Source organism: Littorina saxatilis, linkage group LG1 (assembly GCF_037325665.1).
Source record: "Littorina saxatilis isolate snail1 linkage group LG1, US_GU_Lsax_2.0, whole genome shotgun sequence".
NCBI lineage: Eukaryota > Metazoa > Mollusca > Gastropoda > Littorinimorpha > Littorinidae > Littorina > Littorina saxatilis.
In genome coordinates, this window is record NC_090245.1 from 31965063 (window position 1) to 31977629 (window position 12567).

A 12567-nucleotide genomic window follows, 5' to 3' on the forward strand; every position below is an offset into this window, starting at 1 on the left:
GTGTGTAGAGCGATTCAGACTAAACTACTGGACCGATCTTTATGAAATTTGACATGAGAGTTCCTGGGTATGAAATCCCCGAACGTTTTTTTCATTTTTTTGATAAATGTCTTTGATGACGTCATATCCGGCTTTTCGTGAAAGTTGAGGCGCCACTGTCACGCCCTCATTTTTCAACCAAATTGGTTGAAATTTTGGTCAAGTAATCTTCGACAAAGCCCGGACTTCGGTATTGCATTTCAGCTTGGTGGCTTAAAAACTAATTAATGACTTTGGTCATTAAAAATCTGAAAATTGTAAAAAAAAAATAAAAATTTATAAAACGATCCAAATTTACGTTTATCTTATTCTCCATCATTTGCTGATTCCAAAAACATATAAATATGTTATATTCGGATTAAAAACAAGCTCTGAAAATTAAATATATAAAAATTATTATCAAATTTTTTTTTTCGAAATCAATTTAAAAACACTTTCATCTTATTCCTTGTCGGTTCCTGATTCCAAAAATATATAGATATGATATGTTTGGATTAAAAACACGCTCAGAAAGTTAAAACGAAGAGAGGTACAGAAAAGCGTGCTATCCTTCTCAGCGCAACGAATACCCCGCTCTTCTTGTCAATTCCACGGGCACTGCCTTTGCCACGGGCGGTGGAGTGACGATGCTACGAGTATACGGTCTTGCTGCGTTGCGTTGCGTTCAGTTTCATTCTGTGAGTTCGACAGCTACTTGACTAAATATTGTATTTTCGCCTTACGCGACTTGTTTTAATATTTTTTCTTTGATTGTATTCCTTCGTTCTCCTTTGCCTTAGGTTGGTTTAAAAAAAAAAAAGATGTTTAGATAAATTATGATAAGAAGATGTATCTTCGTCGCCTTTCTTTTCTCATTTTTCTCTCTTTTGTTGCTGCTGTTATTGTTTTTCTTGTTTATTTCTGTTGTTTGCTTGATTGTTTGTTTGTTTGTTTGTTTGTTTGTTTGTTTGTTTGTTTGTTTGTTTGTTTGTTTGTTTGTTTGTTTGTTTGTTTCCTTACGAAAGTCCTGTTCCTTTGCTTGATTGCAATTTATAGTAATCATCTTACTTTAGATGTGTTTTTACAATTTCCTTCAACTCAATTTTTTTATCCGCACCAAGCAGCTGTGCATGCATATCATCCTCAGCGTAAGACAAAACGAATGTTCCGTATCTGCACCAGATTTCCAGGGATGTTGCACATCTCTCTGCAGATTACTGCTGGCACAGGATGTATCCACTAGCGGGACGTTACGAGGGGAAAAAGTGTGTCGATGCGTGCACAGTAGCACGTGCATTCTATTTGTGAAGGTGTGGTCAACTTTATCGTGTCGCTGGCAGAGGCGCTGTCTTGATAAATTGTTTGTTGTTTGTTTCTTGTTGTTTGATTTGCTTGTGGTTGACTAGTGTTTATTTTGTTTATTTTTTGTGTTGTTTGTTTGGTTGGTTTGCTGCTTTTGCTTATGTTTGTGTGTGTGTGTGTGTGTGTGTGTGTGTGTGTGTGTGTGAAAGTGTGTGTGTGTGAGTGTGTGTGTGTATGCATGCGTGTGAGTGTGTGTGTGTGTGTGTGTGCGCGTGTGTGTGTGTGTGTGTGTGCGTGTGTGTGTGTGTGTGTGTGTGTGTGTGCGTGTGTGTGTGTGTGTGTGTGTGTGTGTGCGTGTGTGTGTGTGTGTGTGTGTGTGTTTTTAGTTGTTTGTTTTCTTTCTTAGCTGGTTTTTCATTTAATGTGTTTGTTTTTAAATGTTTATTTTTGATGTTTCGACCTAATCTGCATAAGGGCATTCTTCAATCTTTTATTTTCTTGTTTTCAGTCAAACTAAGTTCGAGGGAAAGTAAGTGTGGCGATGCGTGCACAGTTGTACATGTATTAGGCTATTTGAGAAGGTGTGGACATTTTCATCGTTATGCTGGAAGAGGTATTTTCTTGATAATCTGTTGTTTGGGGCTTAGCCTACAGTGAATACGTTTTGTGTACACGATGTTGGCCTTGACACAGAGCTGAGTAAAAACTGTATGATAATCTTTTCATTGACCACTTGTGTGTCGAATACCATCTCACATTTGCCAAAAATGTACGACAATGAGCCTGCAAAACCACTGCACTCTATTCCCACCAGTGCACTGACTAAGGCCAGGTATTCTGCCAAAGGTTTATCTATTCGCTGGGTGTAGGGAGGGCACTGGGCGGTTCGCCGTCACGAACTGTTAACTTTAAATGTCAGAAAACGAACGCCAAAGGTAGGCTCAGGGATTGATTTACACCTTGGCATGACAGAAGATACAGTATCCACCCCACTCCACCCCAGCAAACCCCATCCCGGCCCCTCTCATGAGAATTTTCCGCTTCATAATTTTTTGGGTAAAAATCCCCTTTGAGGATGTTATCAGGTTTGGGAACGATAAAAACAGACTCATACATCAAAACAGTGCTCGTACCGATCAAGAAAGAGCGCCGAAGAGACGGTGGTTTATCATTAACTCTGCCGGTCATGTGGAAGTGCGTTTCTCAGTAATAGTGCAAAATAAAAACAAACACCTTACCGACTGAAATCAAATGAATCAGCCTCATGGAATCTCCTGTTTATATGTGTATGCCGACGTCAGCTGTCCAAAATAATCAGAGGACGGATTTTTTTTTAAACGGGTTTTACGGTTTTCGATAACAGTTTAAAGAATATGATGCTTCTTGTTCGTGGTAAGCTTGAATTAGGCACACACACACGTACACACACGCACACACACGCACGCACGCACTCACGCACATACACATACACATGCACACACACACACACACACACACACACACACACGCACACACATACGCTCGCACCTACATTTTGACATTCTGAACATGCGGACCACGAGGATGAGTGTACGAAAGGATAATAGCAACTCTGAATAAGTCCACACCATACTGCTTCCACACCAGACAGGTTCACGGCACGAAAGTTAAGATGGAAAGACAGGGCTTTGAGATAAATGAATAATTTCCAAAGGAACTGTTTGATGCTTGGTCATTAAGATCAGCATAAAGTGTGTTTTTTTTATATAAAAGGAAGGGATAATCATCAAATTCATTTAAATGAAATAGTGTTATAACAGTAAAGAAAGCATAGAAAAGCTAGGTCTTCTGAGCAGAAAGCTCACAGCTAAAATGGGTCTTACAGTTTTCGATAACAGTTTAAACAATTTGAAATTTCTTGTACGCTGCATAAAAAAAAGTTTCTGAACGGATTTTGGACAATAAATCTTCTTCTTCTTCTTCGTTCGTGGGCTGAAACTCCCACGTACACTCGTGTTTTTTGCACGAGTGGAATTTTACGTGTATGACCGTTTTTTACCCCGCCATTTAGGCAGCCATACGCCGTTTTCGGAGGAAGCATGCTGGGTATGTTCGTGTTTCTATAACCCACCGAACTCTGACATGGATTACAGGATCTTTTTCGTGCGCACTTGGTTTTGTGCTTGCGTGTACACACGGGGGTGTTCGAACACCGAGGAGAGTCTGCACACAAAGTTGACTCTGAGAAATAAATCTCTCGCCGAACGTGGGGACGAACTCACGCTGACAGCGGCCAACTGGATACAAATCCAGCGCGCTACCGACTGAGCTACATCCCCGCCCCTGGACAATGAATGAAACTTATCTTTTAACTTGAGAATTCAATTGGGGTTTTTTCTGACACATTTTGTAACATTTTGATGTCATTAAACATAATGACACCTAACCTGCATCCAACAGTTCTTTTTGATATTGACAATTTTGCCCAGGGTCAGTTAAGTGGTTAAAAAGAATCTTAATACTGAAGGAAGGATCGGCAATAACAAAACATTAGGTAAGATATTAAGTTGAGGATCATATTTTCAACAGGACAACCGATCTCAAAAGGATAAATTCAAAAACAAATAGACCGCCAACGTTTCAAAAGTCAGAATGAATAAACAAGAAAGATATTTTGTTGGAACCTTAAATTATTGACAAAACAAATCGTTACGTTCACAGATATTTCGACCCAGCGGTAAGTGCACAGACACATAAACACTAATTAGGCCCAAAAAAAATAGGTCTGTTTACGGTAACATAGGCCAAAAAAATAGGGTCGGTAGGTCGGGATTGTTTTTGTTTTTTTTCAAAAAACCATATTTTTACGTTATTTTGCCAAAAAAACAAGATTTTTTTTTTTTTCCCAAATGCCAAAAAAAAGTCTAGGGTCGCGCGAAAAAACTAGGGTCGGTCGGGTTACCGTAAACAGACCTTTTTTTTTGGGGGGGGGGCCTTATACAAAACTTATCAATTGCCCCGCTTGTGTCTTCCTTGCAAGCAGCTGAACATTTTGTCAGATACCTTTTCTGTCAAATTAGTGTTTGTTTGTATGTACACTTAAAAGACCGCTGGGTCAAAATATATGTGAAGGTAACGTTTTGTTTTGTCTATAATCAAAACGTTCCAACAACATACCTTTCTTGTTTTTTTATTCTGAATTTTGGAACGTTGGCAGTTTTTTAAATTTTTTTATTTCTCCTGTTGGTTTTTTGATTCAAAAGGAGAAACTCAAATACAACTTGAGGCATTCATCATGCAAACAATACTTACTTCACGGTACCGGAGACTGTCACGGGACGAACTTCTCCTCATGATTGAAGTTTAGTGCGACGGTCGTTTCTTCTTCTTAAAAAGATGAAGACGCCACACTTTCGTCACCTTGGTCAAGCACTGACGTCCATTGCCACATCAAGTCCAATTGTCGCAAGAAAATTGTAGAAAGAAAATATGCAAACTCAAAATAGTATCTCTGTCGAGTCACTGAAATTGTTCGATGAGTTGCGTCCAGGTAACACCGTCCAGGTAACACACGCTGTTTGTACAAAACTTCACAGGTATGAATTTGGGTGTTGGTGAGCATGCATGGCGATGCTCTACACAGGTGAGACTGTAAGCAACTCGTATCTCGCTGGTAACACACGCCGCAGATGTGAACAGTTACGCTGATTTATCACACCAATCAACCGTGTGATATCGAATAATATCCGCATGTGTTTATTTTTCCCGTAGAGTAGTATTCTTGCATCCGCGGATAACCTGGTTCCAACTCAGCTTTGGTTGGTAGTTCCTGCAAACAGAAAGGAGAAAGTGAATGGATTGCAGTGAGGTATTCTCTCACTGTCCGCAACCACAGGCCAAGCTGCGAAAGACATGAGAGCACAGAGCTAGCTATGGCGAGCTAAATGTCAGAAATTGCTCGCGGAATTAGTCTTTCTTCTTGCACACGCATGGGCCGAGTCAAGGTGAGAATACATGAGAAAAGATGAAGTGTGTACTTGGTGTCTTTGTTGTCTTTTCTAATTAGCGTATCGGGAATGATGAACTTCCCGGCTAGACAATCGGTCGTCGACCCTGAACACTCTAGTTGGGAGAAAAATCTGTTCTGAAGTGTTTACAGATTTGACGCGTCCGTGGGTATAACGGTATATTCTGACATTAGTCCAATGTATTACAATGTAGTTTTGTTTTTAAAACTGTCGACCTCTTTCAAAGTGCCTGCAGGTTCGACACTTACGTCAGCATTCCTGTAAATGTTAACAATAAGTCAACTTATTACAATAGTACAAGAACGTTGCGGTCTTTAAGTCTTTTGAATCAACTTCCAAGATGCAAAGCAACAAGTGGTAGACAACAGAACTTGCTGTGCCCTGATTCTGTGTTTTTTGAAAAGCGTTCGGTTTTGTTTGGACAGCGTGTGGAAAGTGTTGAGTTGTGTTTGGACAGTGTTCCGTTATGTCTGGACGGCCATCAAGAAATAGTCAGCATGCGGAGGTATGCTTTAATTGATCGGTGTCGTCATTCATTGGGTGGCCAACAATAACTGAACGACTCGTTAAAGTGTGGTTTAACAGCATGGTACGGAACTGGTAAAACATGTCTTTTCTAAATGTTTGATAATATGACGTAAACAGGCTGTAGTATTAGTCAGTTTTCACGGTTATAATTTGCAGATTAGTATTTGTGTGCTTTTCTGTTCGTTTTAATAGATCCTGCTGTGAGTGACAGGGCCTGTAGCTTTTCCTTAATTAAATGTACCATGTTCCATTGTAAAACAAAAATTAAAAATTATAATGAAAACATGTTCCAAGTGACGGATAGAATCAATCTCGGGTTACAAAATGTAACCTAGGTCTTACGGTATCATGATACCTCAAACTATTCAAAATATTGGACTTTCTCAGTTTGTATGTGCACACAAAAAGCAGATACATGCAGTTTTTGATTAAGCAACTTTCACTTAAACTTCCAAATCGCACAAATTAATCCAGTCAAAAGAATGGACGATTCACAAACAATAAAGCACAACTACCAGTACTTTCAGTCAGTTTTCACAATAGTTGAGCAATGTCTGAGACACTGGGGCATCATGTCTAACCCTGTGCCAAAAGCTTAACAGCACTGACCTATAGCTACAGGTGTAAGACAACAATCATAACCACACATTCTGCAGACGGTGTCTTCTGTTCTCAATGAAGTAGCATGTTTGAAGGGGTCCGGTTCGTACACGTTATTCCGACTTAACAAGGAGTTCGGAGCAATATAAGCTTAGCTTGATCCTCCTAAAAATAAAGCTTCTTGCCTCTCTATCAACTGCCCTGATAGAAAATAGTTCCCAAAAGCAAGACTATACTATGAGATTGTACCCAAACTAACAAATGTCAACGTTTTGTTCTAACACTAGAAAAGCTTTCGATAACACAGAAATAGCAAAAAGCTAAACAAAAGCAACAACAAAAGTGTTAAAGAATGGTTTGTATTCTCTCTGGTCTTGTGTTGAGTTATTGATGATAAGGCTCATGGTGCGTATCTGAGTGACCTGTGCAGTCTATAAGATAAGAAACAATTCGGAGACTGCAGGTAAGAAGAACGAGAACAACATAAAACAATGAAAATGAACTCTGATGAGCACATGTTCATTGTTGTCTTGTATGGAGTCTATGTTCTGAATAACTTCCGAGAAATACTCCCATACTGTGCTTGGGCTACAAAGGTCAGAAAACAGTTCTTTCAGGCAAATGTCCTGTTGATTTACGAATCCGAGCCTTGCCCTGCTTGGATCCAGAAACAAGTCTTTGAGAACATTCTGAATTGTTGTGGTTGCAAGACAATCGCTGTGAAACCAAAGAAGCTTACCTGGCAATGAGAAATGCCTGAGTGTCAAGGGTTAGAAACAAGTAAAGGGGAACTTGGTAAAGAAGAAACATAGTACCGATTTAACCTGGTGACAAGAAGAAAAAACTTTCCTTTACAAACCTTGTGTGTGTGTGTGTGTGTGTGTGTGTGTGTGTGTGTGTGTGTGTGTGTGTGTGTGTGTGTGTGTGTGTGTGTGTGTGTGTGTGTGTGTGTGTGTGTGTGTGTGTGTGTGTGTTTGAGATTCAATGTGTGATTACTGCCTCTGAGTTTAAAGCTAATCTAATCTATATGAAAAAGGTGGAAAGGTATGATCCGGTAGCACAATACACGCCACAGGATGCATCGCCACATTATTGTATACAACTTCAATACCATGATTGTGATGAAAGAATGCTGCATCTCAGGTACATGCGGTCTTTAAGTGCCCCACCCTCTGCCCCTACAAAATCCCCTCACCCTCGGAGGTTACCACATCCTTTCAAAATGATTCACTGAGGTCTGTAACTTTAAGATGTTCTTTGACAATCAGATTCGCAAGTAAACGTTTCATGCGACAGATGAAGAAAAATAATCTCAAGCAACATCAACTGCATGCTATGAGCTACTGTTTTAAACAGTTTGTGTGCTACTTCCACAAGGGCGGATCTGGGGGGGGGTTACACGGGTTACGTAACCCCCCCCCCCCCACCCCCCCAAAAAAGAGGTAATTTATTGGCTCAGGATGCACCAGATAGCTCTATTTTGCTTCTTTGGATAAAAAAAATTCCGGGGGGGCATGCCCCCGGACCCCCCTAGAGGCTTAGGCGCCTTCGGCGCCGTCAACTTGTATCTTCGCAGTCATTTTGTAACCCCCCCCCCCCCCTCCAAAGTGAATTGATCCGCCCTTGCTCCATTTGCGTGAAACAACACAATATGGCAACACGGCTTCTGCGAATTCAAAACAACGGTGCAGAAAAAGTGATATAACAGAACTGCTGTACCCACTTAGTATGTGAAAGCTGGCTCCAGTATTTAAAAATCAACCCCAAGAAAAGTTAAATTATTGGAACGTTTAATTCAGAATCAAAAAACAAGAAAGGTAAGTTGTTGGAACGTTTGTTATTGACAACGCAATACGTTACATTCAGGACAAAATAAAACATTCACAAGAATTTCGACATTAAGTTGGCCTTGAAGGTTGACAAACAAAAGGCGCAACAGACACAAATAAATGTGACTAGCCGATAGTTCGAAGTTCTTGGGAATGTTTGATTTTGTCCTGAATTGGACGTTCCTACAATTTAACCTTTCTTGTTCTTTGATGCTTGAGTTGGAAATTTAGCAGTATATCTGTTTTGGATTTCAAATCCAATATTTGCTACACTCCTGCATCATTAAAAAAATGCCTTGTTCCTTGTATGCGCATCATCTTCATCGTTGTTGTTTTTGTCATCATTCATCTTCATTGGCAGCAGCAGCATCACCACCACCACCACAAACAACACCACAAACACCAACTCAAAACAAATATGTATTTTCTTATTGAGGTGTTGATGCTCTTTGGTTGATGTCTTCAAAATGAATCCACATACAAATGAAGAATAGAAAAGCCGGTCAGCAAGAGCGATGCACACATGAAAATGCAGAAACGTCAATCGGCGGAAAGACAGAAAAAGTATTCTACCAAAGGAAGGGAACCAGGATTACGTGTATTTTTGTTGATATTTTGTTGTTGTTGTTGTTGTTGTTGTTGTTGTTGTTGTTGTTGTTGTTGTGGTGGTGGTGTTTTTTTTTCATGATCACCTGTGTAACATTATTTTACAAGTCGGCTGCCACTCGGTTTTACCGATTTTTTGTGTGTTCTGTTAGTTTGTTCGTGCGTTCGGTTTTTTGTTTCTTTGTTTCTTTCTTTCGTTCTTTCTTTGTTTCATTGTTTCTTTCTGTCTTTCTTTCTTTCTTTCTCTCTTTTTTTTCTTTCTTTCTTTTTCTACGTACACAAATCCTGCGTTATTAGGCATATAATGTATCACCGGCTTTGCAAAAGGTAAACATCTCCGAACGAAAAAGATGTTGTTTCATAAACATGTCGAATTTACCAGTGTTCAAAAAAACAGTCTTGCATGAGTATCTTGCATAGTTTTCAGGCCGACACAACTCATCTGGCCAAAGATTTGTTTTCGAAGCATGAAAATTAATTGTAATACCTATTCTTCTACTCGGGATGTGTAGTATGTGTATATAATATGCAAAGCAAGGCAAACTGGATAACACAACAACAACAACAACAACAACAACAACAACAACACATCAAATGCAGAATTTTGCACACACAAAATAATATTTATATGTTCCGACCCAAATACTGCATTAAGCCATTAGCAGCGCTCGAGTTTCAATCAGATTTTAACTATCGCGAATCTCCGATCTGGCAAATGTGAAATAATCATATATATCGTAACGGAACAGATGTACATGTATTGTTCCAACATCATGTCGAACTTTCAGGTGTCAAGCTTTCAGCATCATAACAACTTACTATATGTGGTAAAACGGCACAGTTAGTGCTGACAGCATCGGAGACAATAAAGAGATCGCATGTTAAACTAAATCATGTAAAGCGAAACAAAATTTAAGGGGCAAGCAATTGCGGCATACTTATATTATGGTTTGTGCTGATAGGAAACATTACTTACTTCGATTCCAGGCAGTTTGCACCTGCATCAGTTGTGGACTTGCTTCGTGTAATGTCGGCAAGGGCAGCAGTTGGCACACCTGAGTATTCCGCCCTCTCCTCAGTCTCACCAGTGCCCTATAATACCTTGCGCCCGCCCCACCACTCCGGTCTCTGTCTCTCTCCTCACACCGGTCTCTGTCTCTCGCTCACTCAGGTCTCTGTCTCTCGCTCGCTTTGGTCTCTGTCTCAGTCAGTCTTGCTGAGTGTGTTTTCCGATCGGACTGGTCGCTGTCTCTCGCTCCCTCTCAGTGTGTGTCAGTGTAGGTGTTTCTCGGTTCTGTCACTGAGGCGGCTCTCTCGATCGCTTGGCTCTCTCTCTCTCTCTCTCTCTCTCTGGCTTTGGTGGTCTCTGTCTCTCGCTCCTCGTTTTGGTTGAGCCGGCCTGTCTGTCTCGCTCCGGTATCTGTCTCTTCTTAGCTTTGATTCCTGTCTCTCGCAGCTCTCTTCTCCGGTCTCTGTCTCTTCTTAGCTTTGATTCCTGTCTCTCGCAGCTCTCTTCTCCGGTATCTGTCTCTCCATGACTCCAGCCTCTGACAGAGTCTCTCTCTCTCGCTACGACGAGGTGTGTCTGTTTCTTCCCCCGTCCTATCCCCCTCGCTCCTCTCGCCGCCCTCCCGCTTGCTCCCGAAGTCTCTGTCTCGCCTCTTACTCGCCCTATCCTCCATCCATTCTGCAGACCGGACAGCACACCTCTGCTTTGTGTTTTCTTGCGAGGCTCACTGCTTTACACACAAGATGCGTTTCGGATGGCAGCGAAAAGTCAGTGAAGCGATGAGCTAACTTCCAAGTCAGTATGTCTTACGCTACACTCATTTTTTGGCTCAGTCTGGGTAGCAACAGACAGTGAGGAAGAACCGGCCCACAGACCCCCTACCAACTCTTACAACTCCATGTTCCAGGAACATGGAATGGTCTTCGGATTTGAGACTTAGCGCGCTTTTCTTACTTGTGTTTTTTGTTGTGTTGGGAATATATACAGACAGCAAAAGAAGAGCGCAAGGCTTGGCCGAAGGCTCAAGTGTCCCAACGTGTTCGTCAGTATATTTGCCTTACCTATCTCTCTGGAAGTGGTAAACAAAGATGCACAACTTCACATACACGCTCTCTCTCCGTCTCACAGAGGTAAGGTGTGGGTGTGGAAAGGAGAGAGGAGGGTGGGAGAGATAAAGAGAGAGGGGTAGGGGGTAATAAAAACGAGCCTCTGTCCCGTAACACTAAGCCGGTGCAGGTCTGCAGAAAACGATTGCCAAAGATGCGAGCCGGCTGGTGCTGATGCTCAGCTACTGAAAGACTTACCAAGGTCTGTTGTGCTCATGCTGAAGTTGATGATGAATGCCAGAATGGCTAGCATGAATTGCATGAGTGTACCACATGAGCGTGCAGAAAAAAAGAAAAACAACATCAGGTGTGGCCTAGAATAGTCTGTGGCACACGGTCGTTTTGTAATAACTAATATGATTAGTGTTGGTATTTTTGACCACACGTCTGCGACGCATTGGCTCAAAGTCACGCTACAAAACTGACCACTCGCCCAGGCCGGTCATCATTCTTAACTTGTCGCCCCCACTTTCCCCGAAACTTTGTTTCCATCTGTAATTTCAAGTCTTAGCTCCCGAATACCCAGCCGGCCTTGACCAGAACCCGCGGATTATATGTCTTCTTTACCTACAGGTCTTTGAAACACTGACGATGATGGATGTGCCTTTGCGGAGGAACTCATGGGTCGGTCTTACGATAAGCGACTGAAGGGCTGGAGGATGAGTGTCCAGAAGAGGGCTAGGCGGGGGAGTTGTGACTGAAGAGGCCGGGTGAGGAGAGAGGGCGGGAGGGGGGGGGGGGGGGGGGCGCGGATGACTAGAAGTTTTCCCCCACAGTCACACATTTAATTATGCAGGTACTGACATTTTTTTTGTAGAACGCGTGTTCACATACGTCTTGCAAATGAATGTTGCGTGCAGTTATAAAATATATTCTAACGTGTATCAGTGGTGACATCACCATATGGCCGGGCATTTCTAGAAGTCCACTCTTATTTCATTCGAATGGATGTGGGGTTTGTGTGTGTGTGTGTGTGTGTGTGTGTGTGTGTATGTGTGCGTGTGTGTGTGGGTGTGTGTGTGTTGTTGTTGTTGTTGTTGTTGTTGTTGTTGTTTAGTTGTTGTTGTTGTTGTGTTTGTGAGTGTTTTTTGTGTGTTTTTTACTGATGGTTACCATGCTCATACCGTAAAGTAACTCACAAAAAGTCTAGTTGTCGATGCCATCAACATCAAGACTAAACTGGTTTTGTGTTTTCATAACTCTTAAATTAATACTTCCTTTCAACGACTACAAAAATGTATGCTGTTCGAAGGGAGTAAATAAGCACCGTTTTTATGTTATGAGGATTAATCATCATATTTAACTGGCAAAAACACGACTCATATCATAACATTTTAAAAGGATTTCCTTATTCACTACCATCGCGTGTTCTCTTGTTTATTTTAATCTCCCACACGTGCACTGGTATTGGAGTTGTCCTGCTGATGTTCGAAAAGACGGATGTGTTTAGAAAGTGCTTTGTACCCCCTGTGGTCTTTACCACTTGACCTTTTGAGCTCACCGAGACCTTAGATCGTTGCCAAGACCACGGGAAGAGTGAGTATAGTGGTTGCCAACAAGCC

General features: G+C 41.5%; 1 protein-coding gene across 12 annotated transcripts in view; it reads right to left on the reverse strand.

Moving 5' to 3' along the window:
- The window catches only part of LOC138966930 (FH1/FH2 domain-containing protein 3-like), a 172747-nt gene extending 162004 nt beyond the window's left edge, over positions 1–10743 (reverse strand). For 3 of the 12 annotated variants that reach the window (XR_011455795.1, XM_070339343.1, XM_070339334.1), the window contains exons 1-2: positions 9867–10743; positions 4612–5128 (exon numbers count right to left, since the gene is read on the reverse strand). Coding sequence is in view for 9 of the 12 variants with exons in the window: in XM_070339343.1 (XP_070195444.1) it covers positions 4612–4653 (42 nt within the window). In the remaining 3 variants the exon portion in view is untranslated. The remainder of the gene's footprint in view (positions 1–4611; positions 5129–9866) is intronic. The other 9 variants (XR_011455804.1, XM_070339365.1, XM_070339350.1 and 6 more) reach the window with 7 other exon arrangements.
- Positions 10744–12567: the final 1824 nt, after the last annotated feature.